Source organism: Lissotriton helveticus, chromosome 3_2 (genome assembly GCF_964261635.1).
Source record: "Lissotriton helveticus chromosome 3_2, aLisHel1.1, whole genome shotgun sequence".
Taxonomy (NCBI): Eukaryota; Metazoa; Chordata; class Amphibia; order Caudata; family Salamandridae; genus Lissotriton; species Lissotriton helveticus.
This window is the reverse complement of record NC_136062.1, coordinates 87767393-87782560: the sequence shown is the minus strand read 5'-3', so window position 1 is coordinate 87782560 and position 15168 is coordinate 87767393. Positions and strand designations below refer to the sequence as shown.

General features: G+C 42.8%; 1 protein-coding gene across 1 annotated transcript in view; it reads left to right on the top strand.

The window, feature by feature from the left end:
* Nucleotides 1–5912: 5912 nt before the first annotated feature.
* The window catches only part of ARPP19 (cAMP regulated phosphoprotein 19), a 45898-nt gene continuing 36642 nt past the window's right edge, over nt 5913–15168 (top strand). The window contains exon 1 of the mRNA XM_078684846.1: nt 5913–6078. Within this exon, the coding sequence (XP_078540972.1) occupies nt 6019–6078 (60 nt within the window). The 5' untranslated portion in view covers nt 5913–6018. The remainder of the gene's footprint in view (nt 6079–15168) is intronic.

Below are 15168 nucleotides of genomic sequence, written 5' to 3'. Positions count from 1 at the left end.
CTTTCTTTAATGGATTCTTTATTTTCTCTTTGTAAGATATACTGTGCCTGTATATCTTAAAAAGAGAAAATAAAGAATCCACTAAAGAAAGAACAGAAGACTTTCAAAATCTATGAACTTCCTGTATTATTGACTTTATTGTGTGCACCTCTCAAATTTCTTGTAAAACTTTTTATATGACGGACATCCCTGGCAGTGGATGGTGAGAGTGGTTGCACCATACGAATTTAGAAAACAGAAGAAGTCGATGTGCTAAACCTTGGTCTACTGCTATGTGCTTTGGTTTTTTTGTATAACACTTTCCTACTGTACCTGTTTGGTTAACTTCTTCCTCAGCCAAGGCTCCCTTCCTGTTGCCCTTAAAAAAGGACAGGTTACCCTACTTCTTAAAAGACCCTCCGCTGATGCGAACGACCTCAACAACTTTCACCCCATCACTAACCTCCCTTTTCTTGCAAAAATCGCCAAAAAATGTGTAGCGAAACAACTTTCCCCACATATTAAGGATAATAATCTTGACAGTTTCCATTCAAAACTGCAGCACTGTAACAGCTCTGCTGCAAGTGATCGATGACGCGCTTCGTATACTCGATTCAAGGGAGTCTTGTCTTCTGATTCTTCCAGACCTCTCTGCAGCCTTTGACACTGTTAATCACAACACTCTCCTTAACACTCTTCAACAGAGAATGGGTTTGGAAGGCACAGTGCTTAAATGGTTTGCTTCCTTCCTCTCTGATAGATCCCAAATGATCAAAATAGCGAACAGTCTTTCATCCCCTTTGGCGGTAGGTCAAGGTGTTCCTCAAGGCTCTATACTTGCACCCACTTTGTTCAATCTCTATTTGGAACCATTAGAAAATCTCCTAAGTAAATCCGGGATCCACTATCATCTCTATGCAGATGACACTCAAATCTACCTCAAGGTTGCCTTCACTCACGATCTCGCCATCCTAAGATCTACTCTCGACTCCATTCAAAACTGGATGTCAACTCATCAACTGATTCTGAATCCCTCCAAAACTGAATTCCTCCTTCTCTCCTCCTCACTTTCTCCTCCCCCGGTTCAATCATGGATGGATCAGATGAATCTACTTAACAATAAACCCATCATTGTCGAGAGCGCAAAATCCCTTGGTGTCATACTCGACAAAAAACTCAATCTAATCTCCCACATCAATTCCATTGCAAAGTCTGCTCAATACCAACTGCGCCTTCTTTGGGGAATTCGTCGCTTTTTCCCGGAGCAAGACCTTAAAACCCTGGTGCAATCGCTGGTCCTCTCCAGACTGGACTACTGCAATTCTTTTCTTACTGGCCTCCCCAAATCCCACCTGTCCCCCCTTAAATCTGTTCTCCATTCAGCAGCTCGTTTCATTTATGGGGCCAAAAGAAGCGACCACATCACACCGATGTTATCCACCATCCGCTGGCTTCCCATCTAGGCTAGAGCTATCTACAAGACTGCCTGTATCACCCACAAAGCCTTGCACTGCTCCTCTCCTCGCTACCTGGCAAATAAACTGAAACTCTCTGGAGGCTCTAGACCATCTCGTAATGCGGAAAATGTACTGCTTGAACCTCCCACTTTCAAGAAGGAAAGATCGATGGCCCAAACCTTTTCAGGCAACGCAGTGAGAATCTGGAACTCACTTCCACCTCAGCTCCAGACCACCACCTCCTCCCAGGCCTTCAAAACGGACCTCAGTTCTCCTCCTCCAAAGACACCTCCAAATTTAATTCACGCCCTCTCCATTATCTGAAGGAAGACCTCCCATTATTGAAAATTCTATTCTCCATGACTATGGAAGTGCCTTCCCAGTGTGTTCTGCCATTTATTGCAGTATTATCCTTCTACCTGTGTTTGGTACTCGTTTGTAACATGCACACGTCACTTTTCTCTTGTAACACACTGTTTGCTACCTCTCACATTTTGTTTGCTTTAAATACTTGCACAAGTGCCACCATTGCCTACGTAACGTTTGTTCTTGTGCTGGAGTGTCTGCCATTTATTGCAGTATTATACCTCTACTTGTACTTTGTACGCTTTTGTAACCTGAACACACATATCACTTTTTCCTCCTGTAATGTACCGTTTGCTACCTCTTGTTTTTTGGTTGCACACTATTGTCACTTTTGCCTCATGTAACTTAACGTTTGCTTTTGTAATTTGTTCACTTGTAATTTTCTCCTCATGTTTGATTACTGTTCCTATTGTGAAGTGCTCTAACACCTTCGGGTAAAGTCCGCGCTATATAAAAACGCATAAATAAATAATAAATAAAATAAAAAGGAGTGGATGAGACGTGAGAGTTTGTGAAAGAATAGGGTTAGAGAGGCGGAGCGCAGCGAGGCGGAGACCTGGTGGCACCTAGCCGGGTGCGAAACGGTCTTAGACCGGACCAGTCAAACGTAAAGACCTGGGGCCAGGGCAAAACATGAAAGTTGATGATTTCTGCTAAAAAATCTGCGCATTCCCGTATTTATCCTTGGTTCTTTTTTGGTAGATTTGACCTGCAAAAATTCACCTGGGGAATTGGGGGACATTTTTTACATCTAAACTAGTAATTGGCCTTCTAAACTGACTGGCCTTCCCAAATCTCACCTCTCCCCCCTCAAATCCGTCCTCCATTCAGCAGCTCGCTTCATTTCAGAGTCCAAACGAAGTGACCACATCACTCCTATCCTGTCTTCTCTCCGATGGCTTCCCATCGAGGCAAGAGCTATCTACAAAACAGCGTGCATCACCCACAAAGCTTTGCACTCTTCCTCCCCTCGCTATCTGGCGAATAAACTCAAACTGTCTGGAGGCTGAAGACCTTCTCGGAATGCGGAAAAGTTCCTTCTTGAACACCCCTCCTTCAAAAGAGAAAAACTGTTGCAGGCCTGCCAAGTGTCACGCATCAGGCGTGACACTGGCGCATTACAGTGTGGTACGCCGCATTAAGCCCTGAAATGCATTGTCACGCATATCGCTGTGTGGCTTCCCCGTGCTGCTGCAGCAGGCTTGGGCTCACAGCTGAGCTAAGTTTGCTGGCAGCGCTCACTCAACTGCTATACTGTATCTTGTGCTTCCAATCCGCACGGTTCTCACTACTAGCATGACGTTATTGGGAGGAGACGTTATTTCCTGCTGCCAGAGCGAGCGCGGGGAGTTTATTTCGTCAGCTACAAGGCAGCTCGGCTGGCTAGTTTGCAGTGCATATAATACTCATGGCCGGGGCGCTGCAAATATTCATGGCGCCAGCCGAAGCGCTCACAGCCCTGTTTTCTGCACCTCGCACCACCGACCGGCTCGGGCCACCTCTTACCACTGTAGTTAATACAAGTTCTCTGGACCGCAACCCCACAGACCGCGGTTGGCCACTGAGCCCAGAGCACACTACTCCAGCCGCTGCTGGGCCTGAGAGGTTTAATCGTGCCAGGCGGTTGGCATTTCTAAAGTAAGTGAGAGTCTGGATAGTGAGGTATCTCTCACTCTGCTGCTGCTTCTTCTAATAACACTTTGTTGTTTTATATTGATAGCGCTTTAGCGCGTGGTCACTTTCAACTTCCTCTGGCATCTTCCCTGCCGCCGGCCCCGCGGGATCTCAGGTGAGTGCGCACCCCTGCTGACTCTCCTCTTGCTTATACCTCACTGTACTCTGCCCCAGGGCTGGAGAGGCAGGCGGCTCTGCTATCTGGTTACAGCCACTTCAGGATATACCTCCCTCCGTGCACTGCGCCTGCTACGATCGGCCAGCTGTTATGGCTTGACGTGGCCTGCTTTCTCCCGGCGTTCTGGTTGCCTGGCAGGGGGAACGGGGGTGGCTGGTCTGACTCTTGCTCTGTGGCCCCCCATTAATGCCCCTGCTGTTACCGACATGCTATTCTACAAACCGATGGGCCCCGAGACTCGGCCTTCCTCTTTATGATACCTCCCGCCAATTCCCATCTATGAGAGGGGTGATGTCTTGCTGGCAGTGCCGTGACTGGTGCAACTATAGAGGACTAGCCTTGATAGGAGGCCGTTAAGCGATTTGGGCGGCCAGGGGTAATTACATATGAGCCCCTTCCTCGTGGCTTGTCTCATTCCAGGCAGGTGTGATGCCTCGAGCTACCTTAAATCTGGGACTTAGTAAATTAGTCTTAAAATAAAGACAGTTTTGTTCATTCTTTGGACGACTTGTTATTGGAAATTATGTTGGAGCCTGAACATTTGAGCAGTGGAACTCATTATTACAGCAATAAACTACGAAAGGTTTGACTAAACCGTGAGCCTTAGTTGCATATGCTCCGCAGGTACTCTGTTCCCATACTTGCATTTCCATTGCTCTTTTTAGATTTGATGGCCCGCCATATTTGCCCAGGTGGAGCCTCTGCTGGTGGAAACATTTGACCGATGGCCGGCCGTCAATTGTTAATGTACCCCGACTGCCAGCCCCATTTAGGTAAATGTACAAAACAAGAGTGGACTTGGGTGGATGAAGTCGCCACCCTCCACTAATTTTCGAGCTGAGATGTGCCCCCACCCTGCCCCCTTAAGCTGACCGTGGAGGAACAATCCTGTTTTTTTTGGGGGGGGGGCGTTATATACTCATTTGAAGGCATAATGGTCTCCCGCGTCCTGTTTGGTATAGCTGGGTCCCAGTGCCTTTCAAATGCTAGTGCTTTGCAGTAGTTTTAAGATGATCTTAGAGTTTCTCGTTGCTTAAGCGGTAGTAATTTCCGACATTTATATGTTTCCCTCCCATTTTCATTGCTGGATTTTGCTTGCGAGAAAGTGTCACTCATAGTCGTTAAATGTCACTCATAATTACACTGAAATTATGAAAATGTCACTTACAAGCAATCTGAAACCTTGGCAGCTATGAGCTGGGTCCCAGTGCCTTTCTATTGCTGGTGCTTTACAGTAGTTTTAAGATAATCTTAGAGTTTCTCGTTGCTTAAGCGGTAGTACTTTCCGACATTTATATGTTTCCCTCCCATTTTCATTGCTGGATTTTGCTTGCGAGAAAGTGTCACTCATAGTCATTAAATGTCACTCATAATTACACTGAAATTATGAAAATGTTACTCACAAGCAATCTGAAACCTTGGCATCTATGCTGTTGGCACAATCGTTCTCGGGTAATGCGGTGAGAACCTGGAACTCGCTTCCTCCTTCGCTCCGTGCCATCACCTCCATCCAGATCTTCAAAGAGGACCTCAAATCTCTTTTACTCCAAAGACACTTTCAGAACTAATTCCTTCCTTCTCAGACCCTGCCAGGAAGTTCTTTAGTCATTGTAAATTAGTCACATATGTTTATATTTTTGCTTATACATCCTGTGCTTGCTGTGTTTGAAATTGTGTTCCTTTTGCCTGCGTTGTTTTGATTCTATGGCCTGCTATTGTTCGCCAGGAAGTTCTTTAGTCATTGTAAAATGTGTCATATTTATTCTTACTTTTGCTTATACAGTCTGTTCATGCTATTTTTGTTTGCTCTATTCCTGCAACAGTTCTCTCATGTTACGTAACGGGTTCTATTGTACACTGCCCTGACACGTTCGGGTAAAGTCCGCGCTTTATAAAAATGCATTAAATAAATAAATAAATAAAAAATCCCTGTCTAAACAAGGGGGTAGGCATTAAATAATGCTTCACATCGTCTCCTAAAATTCGAGGCACAGCACAAAGAATGATTTTCACAGGTTTTACATTGTGATATTACTTTTCTAATTTAAACTACGGCACAGGGGAATGACTTTCCTGGGGAAACCTAAATTCTATGACAATCAGTCGCCTTCAATTTGAACTCAACGTGCTCCCCTTAAACATGGCAGTATACGTATACCAGAGTGGCATCAGCCAATGACAGTCTCTTCCGGATTGGAGCGGTCCTTGTGACACGGTGGGGAGACGTTGCTACTGCTCGGTACGCCTTACGTCATACGCAATAAGACCGCCGGAGGAGGCGGTGCTTTCTGTGGACGAGGAGGCTGAGGGTGGTGTGTTTCTTGACTGTGCCCGTGTTACTGACTCGTGTCCTGTGTAGGGGCCATGTCCGCGCAGTACGAGCCGCCTCGAGCGTTCCAGGATAACATCACCGATGAGCAAAAGGTGAGCGTCGGGATCCCCCTTACCGTGCAGCCACTGCGCTTCGTTCTGTACTCCATAGTGCACTCTGAGGATGGGGCTTCCGTTCTCTGTGGGGTATCCAGTACTGAAGGCGCTGTGCTTGCTTTCTACCTGCGTGAGAACTACTATGTAGAACTATTTAGAACGTGTATTTTACGTTGTAAATGTTAGGCCTTCCGCTCTCCGAGCCGCTCCTCCGCCTTCCAGCTCTTGGCCGAACCGCCTGCTGTGGGGCGGCCGGATCGCGCTCCCCGGGGCGGATCACACTAAAGCTTGACACATGTTCCTGTGACTGTGCTGCAGCTTTATGTCGTGGGCCAAACCCTCCGGTACCCCTGAAAGCAATGGCGGACGGACATCGGCTGGTGCTGGGCCTGCGGCGACAGTGGAGGCCTCTCTCACCTCCGCGGTTATCAACTGCTCAAGCCCCGTGTAATATTACTACCCTCAAGCAGGCCTCTGTCCGTTCTGGGTGTAGAGGTTTTAGAAGCCAAGTGCGTGAAACTGCTTCTTCTCGGCCGCGGTGCGGGTGTTTTTTGTTAGTTCGTTATGGTGGGAGGTGGCGGCGCTCTGAGTTAGGCCCATATTCTCTCCTAGAGATGTGTAGGTTTTGATACCCGTGTTAAATCTGTCGATTCGCATACGTGGTTGAAGCTTTTGTTGCCACCTGCAATTCTCATACTTGTCTCATTACACGCAGATAGTTGTCACCGGTGGTTAACCCATCATTATTTGCCAACCATGTATTAGAGTGCTTGTAGTCACTTATTTTATACAAACCTTGACGTCAGGCTATATACTGCCCTGTATGATAATGTTCCTTTACCCTGCTCCCTCTCGTGGTATGTCTTGCGCCTGAAATATATATATATATATATATATATATATATATATATATATATATATATATATATATATATATATATATATATATATATATATATATATATATATATTTTTTTATACCTGTTTGGTGATCTGCCATGATTTTAACACTAACTGTTATAGAGCAGCAATTGCAGTTGGCCATGCATTACAAGAAGGGATTTCAATTAGCAGAAGTGAAACGGTGTGCAGAATGATGAAAGGGTTATGTTTAAGGAGACCACAAGTAACTTCCATCAAAGTTTACCTCATGTAGGCTGGACGATGCAAATGCTGAATGACAGATTTTCTTGATCATCTCTCTAGTTGCTTTTGTATTTTGGTAAATACACCTCTGTGGACAGCCGGTTACTGTTACCACAAACTGGCAAAACTTGGTGGCATGGTCAGCTGTCTGTCTCCTGGTTCTGACATTTGTCTGCAGCCTACCACCACAGCTCATCTCCTGACAATGTCGTTCGCTGTAACATAATTAAATGTTACATAAGGAATTAGAAGAGGTTTATTAGGTCGACTCTAATGGGCTGTCTTCTGTGCACTTGATGCGGTTTATTTTCTCTAGGTGTGGTTTATAACAGTTATTCCTTACATTCCTGTGACTCTACAGTGTTTAAACCGTGTTGTCTCTCGTCCGGAATGATCTTCCCACGTGAACTTAAAGCATATACTCTCATCTCTATATATATTCTGGTTTTTTTTATTTGCTTTTCTTGTTTCTGCTTTTGAGTTCTCAGCATGGCTTTTATTGTTCTATAGCGCCAAGATGGCAAGTATAACGATCACACATCATTAGTGCCAGTACTAATACCAGTTAAACGACTTGCATCATGATCACACTATTCTCTCGATATGACCATATGTTTTTATTTTTTCATTTTATTTTTGCTATTTCATATTAATTTTTAGAAACTGCCAAAATATATTACCCATCCAGTATAACATCAATTTAGCAAAACGTAACTCCACATAGACACAACTATGTTACAACATTAAATGACATTCATTAAACAAAAAACAAACAATATTTTTTTTACTTTACATTAATATGTAGAGAGATCTTATTACTCTGGTTCTGTAATTTCTAGAACTATTCTCTTTTAGTCTAAAACAAAAAGCCATTTGAGCTGGGGTTAAAACACACAGGGTCAGATTTACAAGCCCCTTGTGCCTCTTTTACGCCGCCGTTGCGTCACTTTTGTGACGCAGCGGCGCAAAATACGCGCCATGCTGCGGGGCATTTACAACGTGACGCACCTGGGAGATGCGTCATGTTGTAAAGCCCAGCGCCAGAAGTAGGTGTTCCTGCGTGGGGGGGGGGGGGGGGGGTTGGTCCGGCACAGGAACGCATTCCAAAAGTGGCTGAGTGAAATCTACATGATTTCACTCAGTCGCTTTTGAGCCCATGCTGCGTCGAAACCCTTTCGCCTACTTGAAGCAGACGTTGGGATTGACGCAGCATTGTACAGATAGGGCCCCCTAAGAGCATTGCTGGAGCTGCATCGCGCATCTGTGCCGTTTTTGCCCCATGGTGCGCCACATCGTAAATGCGGCGCATCCATGGTGGCGGAGCCATAACTGGTGCATCCCTGCTGATATGCAGGGATGCGCTAGTAATTGTAAATCTGCCTCCCTGTTTTTATAATCCAAAATCCAAACAGTGTACCAATAGGACTCAATATGTTTCTTCTTATTTACAATATATATAAATTCGTATTACTGGCCTCCATGATAGACGCATGCGAAACACACACTTGTTTGGAAAAACAGTTGACGCGTTTCAAACCCTATTTTGTGTCTCACAGAGCCTTGCACCCAACACCCTCTTACTTATTACTCAGCCCGATATGAGATAAAACCCTGGCATTAAATGAACATCTCGCAAGCTCCTTTCTGTAGGTAGTATTTCACCTTTGGATCCTGATGACTGGTGGAAGGAGGAAAGCGGCGATGAAGCATGCCATCTTTTATGGGATTACAGGCTTCCTGTGCTGTTTAAACAGTGAGTCCCGAACACGTTTGAGTTCAGACATGTCCTTCTAACTTCTTAGCAAGGATTATTGACGGTGTTTATCCGCTTCAGAGATATATTTCCATGCTACACCTATTGTTTCTTACTCCTTTGTGTGAAAGTTATGTTTTGCAGTTTTGTGTGTCGATTACTTATTGGTGCGTCTAAAATAGAATGAATTGTCCAAGATCAGCATGAAGTCAACCAGTAATGGGAGAGTAAGTTGCAACCTTTTAATGCATTGTTTTGTAGTGTTCTTTAAAGATGCAAGTCTTTACCTCCTTTACTAAATTGGAGCAGCGTTGGGGCAGTCCAGATAGATACAGGGACGTTGCTCCTGATCCAGGGTACATAGATGGCAAAGGCCTCTCTCGCCTAGGGGTCTATTTTTTACTCCTCGTAGTCAGGAATCTGTGTCCTGGCCCCTAGTGTGCAGCGAACCACCAGAAATGGTGAGCTTGTCTGCAACAAGAAGTTGCTGGTTGTGATGGTCTTGTAAGTGATGCAGCTGGTTTTGAAGATGATGCTGGTCAGCAACGGGGAGTTATGGGGGTGATATATTTTTCACGGACTGGATGAGACCTGCTATAACTTGTAGGATGCCCTAAAGGGATGCCAGTGTGGAGTCTGGGAGACCACTGAGTAAGTCATTACCCCTATAGGATGCAAGAGTTTGAGGGCTTGAGCAACAGTTTTGAAGTCACTTTCAGCAAGAAACAGTTTCTCTTTGTTTAGAAGAGATACCTGGTACCAAGCGGTCCACCGCCCTCAGAGTACCTTGGGGGTGAGATTGGTGTCAAGGGTGAATGCCAGTGACTTGGCATTTGGTAGAATACGGGGTTCAAAGTCTTCACTCTGTCATTGAGTCAGGTTTGTACACTTCCTTGTTTCTTATTGGCAAATAACAGGAATTGTCTTTTGGTTGGGTTGCAGTGCCACCTTTTATACCATGTTGTGTGTGTGTATGTATGTATGTTCTCAAAGCACAGTAAAAACTGTGCCGATGCACTCCTCAGGTAGCACATCAATTACTCGAACAGTCGGGTGTACTCGTAAAGTTGATATTTATTTTACATCGGTTCCAAAACACAGATACGTGAAACAGCCCAACGCGTTTCAGCGAACCAGTCGCCTTGATCACGGGTAGTTGAGTAATGTTCTTAAACATGTATAAATAAAGTTTCAAAAAACACAAATGCACATGTGATTGCCTCAGTGAAAACAAAAACAAAGGACAAAAAGTCAAATTGCCTTGGCCATCTTATAGTGGTGTTTGGGCATAGCAAAACATTGTGAAACACATATAGAAGAAACTATCAACTATACTGTTTGCTAATCAAAAATATATAATATTTCAGATATATAAAGTATTTGCACCCTGTTTCATGCAGGACCTAAAATTCATGAGACAATATCAATATAGATTGGAAAGTTCACGTCATAAATACATGAATTTATCAGGTTGCTCACAGTGTTCAAAATTAAAATCCATTGTAAGATTAGTTTATCCATTGAAATGCCTAACATTTAGAACCAATTTACTTAGCGCCAGTGCGTAAAATATTTGTAAATCAATTACATTCCAAGTGGATTAAGGTGACAAAGCAAATCAACTCTAAATTTGTAGATTTAGAGAAAGGAGAAAACACATGAGCAAACCAGAAGAAGTAAAGGAGAGAACATCCTGCTACCCCAGTGGGAAGGTATCACGGCCAATGTCCAAATTAACAAAGCCGTAAGAATGTCTCTCAGCAATCAAACTCCTCCGCAGCCCTCTGCAGGAAAAAGGGAAAAGACAAAGCAAATTTTGCCTGTCAATGCTAATATCCTTTTTTTATTTATTTTTTTTTAATTTTTTTTTTTTTTTTTAACACCTATGCTGATGACTTAGAATGACTTTCTAACAGTGCCCTATTAATTCCCAAACTGAATTAAACATGAGAAAAACAATACATTAATTAATGCTTAAAAACAAGTTCTTGCAGGAGACTCAGATGGGTAGATTTTCATTATATACAAAAGACACTACAGTAAAGAAATGTATACAGACAGACACTGAAATTATCCTGCATGGTCATACATAGTCTACGTGTCACCCAGATGCCATATCATTTCCTCTTCGGAATTGACGCCGCCAGGGATCAGGGTATCTAAATTGATGATATACCTGTTTTCCAATTGTCTCAATTTATGGATTTTGTCCCCTCCCCTTGGCATTGGTGGTAGTTTGTCAATGACAAAAAATTTGAGGAGATCACGATTACTTTTGTGATACTCCTCAAAATGACGAGCCACAGGTGAGGTCTGATCTTTATTCTGGATAGCCCTCATATGTTGAATGACCCGTATATTGGCCGGGAACATTGTACTCCCAACGTATTTTTTTAGGACAAGGGCATACCAGAATGGAAAAAAAAATCTATCTATATCTCTCTCTCTAGCGGGGTACCTGAATTATGGTAAGAAGGTTGAGAGGTTAAATTAGTAACTAGAATCCGATTTAATGAAAAGTGGCTTCCCGTGAGTGATTAGGTTAAGAATGATGCTATGGTTAGGGAGAAAAATTCGAGAAATTAAGATACAGTAGCTTTCAGCTCAATTATCCCATATACTCGTGTGTTTCGTTCACTTATTAGAGTGTATTGCTCTGTCCATTTTAGCAATTCTATGAATTAAGTTTAACCATTTGGATTGTAAAGGTGGATTAGGTAGAAGCAATTTAATACAAAGTTCTCTTCGAGCTAATAAGACTAAAATGAATATAAGTGCTTTTAGAGATTTGGGGATATCAACAACAGATTCTTCCTCTGGAATCACCCCAAATATTACCGATGGAAGACTCACCTTTTCTACATGGCGCACCAACTCTGACAAGATTTTACCCTCTGTTTGCCAAAATGGTTGGATGGAGGGACACCACAGGTACATATGTGCTTCATCCACATTGGGTTCACCGCACTTCTGGCAATACCTCACTGATTGTTGACCCATCTTTGCCTATCTTCGTGGCGTCCAATAAGCCTTGTAAATAGTAAAACAATGATTTTTCTTTAAAGGCACAGATTTCACACAATACCATAATAGCGATGTAGATAACTTCCATTGTATTTCAAGATCAGTCTCCGGTAGCTCCCTCCTCCATGTCTTCGTGTGCCATGTAGCAGAGTCTGCTAGCGAATGTACCAGTGGCCAGTACCATACCAAAACCTCTTTCTGAAGATCTGAACGTAAAGCTATTTTACCCTCAAAGTTTGTTTTGACTTCCCTCCTGACTCAAAGTTTTAACCCAGCCTAATAGCTGGCAATATTTGAAACTGGAAGCTGCTCCTTCTGTCATCTCTTGGAAGTCCTACCAAGATATTAATTGAGTACTTTCCAATAACTGTCCCCATCTCCAAATCTCCTCTTCCCATATCGGGGTTGCAAGGACATCTTGCAAATACTCAAGGGTACAAGGAGAACTCCATATTGGGACATAGTGGCTATAATATGGAATCTGTAGGATATTCCTGATGTGATACCACATTTTACATGCACATTTGCGAGTCTTCAGTATAATTTTTGTGAAAAATGTAGGGTCTCCAAACTTAAAGAGAAAGTGGTTAGATATGTCTGGTGGACAATCCGTCGGGGCACAAAACAAGGGGTTGTTATTATTTGAGTGCTTTAATAACGGTCTAAAAAATTTCAAGTGAAAAGCTCTCTGATAGTATAAGAGGTCTGAGCTTGCTATGCCCCCACTTTCCTTTTTCTCCCTACATTTCCTTCATGCAATTCTCGGCCTTTTGTTACCCCAAATGAAACTACTAAATAGACCTTGAACTTTTTTAATCCATTCAGGTTTAAATTCTTTTCCCAAATGTTGGATGTGAATGGACATATATTTTTACATGCTCTCAGCTTAATGGCAAGTGGCTCAATATATAAATTGAAGAGGATTGGGAAAAGTGTGCAGCCCTGTCTGGATCCTCTGCTTATTCGTATTTTCTCAGAAAGATTCTTTTACCAGAAAGCGGGCCATAGGATTTCTGTATATGGTGTTATTTGCTGACCCGAATACTTCCCCCATATTAAAATGCTGAATTACCATCACACGTTATTATAGACAAGGGTTTTTCATACTCTATAGCCAGGTCAACGGCTCCAATTAATTCATGCGTCAAATCCTCTAAATGCCTCCCCTTCATAAAACCCTTCTGGTGATTGTGAATAATTGAGCCAACCATTCGCTCCAACCTTTTAAGGATCTGTGTGTATATTTTGTAGTCACTGTGAAGCAGCGATATTGGTCTGTATGATGCACATACTCTAGGGTTTTTATTGGGTTTGAGAAGAATAATGATGATGCCGGGTCCCAGGAGGGTGGAGTGTCTTGTTTTAAAATGTATGTGGAGTTAAAGAGATCCAACAGAATTGGGGCTAAGACTTACCTCAGCAAAATATAGATCTCGTTGGGGATGGCGCCCGGGCCAGCCGCCTTTCCCTTTTTCAGACCTCTGATTATGCTGTAGACTTCTTCCTGAGAGATGGGGGCGCTAAATCCTCTTCGTTTTTGTCACTTAGCAGGGGTATTTCTATATCGCTAAACGCGTCTATCTGGTCTTTAATTGGGGATATGTCCTCTGTATAGAGGTCCTGGAAAAACTGAACCAATTCCCGCTCTATTGCTCTATCTTCAGTGATAATGTCACCCGTATCTTGATTTTTCAGACCTGTAATATTATTCCTCGTTCTGTCTGTTTTGGCCTTCCAGGCCAATAGTTTACCATTACCCTCCCCATATTCGTAATAAGCTAGTCTACACGCCTCCTTTTTTTTTTTTTTTTTTAATATATATATATATATTTTTATTTTTTTAAATGTTTGTTTATTCTAATTTCTAAAAAAAAAATGGCTCATTTGGCCGTAGCCATACCAAGATCTGTTTCCAATATGGGCTTCATTTTGACATCTGAATTTTGAGTGAGCTTCCCTTGGGCTACTTTTATCTGCTCTTCGAAAAAGGAGAGCTCTTTTTTTCCTTTTCTTGCTTTCCATCGCATTGTGGCTTATCAGCATGGCTCTAAAGAATGCCTTATACGTATCCCAAACCTTGTTTAAGGGAGCTGTGTCGAGATTTAAAAGAAAAAAAACTCTTGTTTGCTTAATCACATTCTCAACAACTGACGGATCAAAAGGAAGAGATCGATTTTAAAAGTCCAGCTCCTCTCTGAGGGCTCATTTCTGATCTCTAAATGTAAAAAGATTGCCGAATGACCTGATAGGAAAATCACCCATCTACCGGAACACCTAACTAAATTAGTTATGGTGGTAATGTCAAGAAAAAATCAATCCTAGATCGATGCCAATGCAAACAGCAGGCATAAAAAAAGAAAACCATTCAAGTCGCTCAATAGGACATAATCATCTTAATGAGTGACTTGAATTGTTTTATTTTTTATGCCTGCTTTTTAACGAGTTTTGGGATCTATCCCTGTTGCAAATTGTGTAGCTTCAAGTCATTTCAAAAGGATGTTAGCCGGTCATGTTCCTTGAGTGTTGGGGTGATGTGATTTTAACTTTGGGTCTATGATGTGATATGCTGTCAGCTCACATCATAGGGCTTACTGGGCTAGCAAGACATGACTGGGAGGCTGCTGAGCAAGGGTTTGTCTCAGTCTGGGTAGAAGAGGACCATGGCTTCCGTAGTTAATCTGAAGCTGGCTTTTGGATGAAGAAAAAAAGGGGTTTTACTCATACGAAGGGAGTGCAAGTTCCATGCTGTTTTGGTTTCTTGGCGATGTTCTGTGAAGGTGAGGTCCCGACAGGTCTGCAATATACGTGGCATTCCAAATCAAATCCGACACGTGTTTTTTTTTTTTTTTTTTTTTTTTTTAATCTTCCTTGGAGTTTTGTCATCTGCCAAATTTATTCAGAAAACTAATATTTTCAGTGCCAAATCTGAACAAACGAGAACTAAAGAAGTGCCATTGCTGGTTCGGTAAAATATAACCTATTAAAATAATTCTTAGACCTAAGTAAGCATCGGTTGAATAGAAACAGAAAAAGGTCCCTTGGTGTTTTTTCCAATAACTAAATTTAAATTCTGATTCAAAAATAAGACCATTGTCCTTCATGTAGCTTTCCAGGCACTAAATTCCTGTCAGCCCATGTGCTATTAGTGGAGTATGACCCATGTC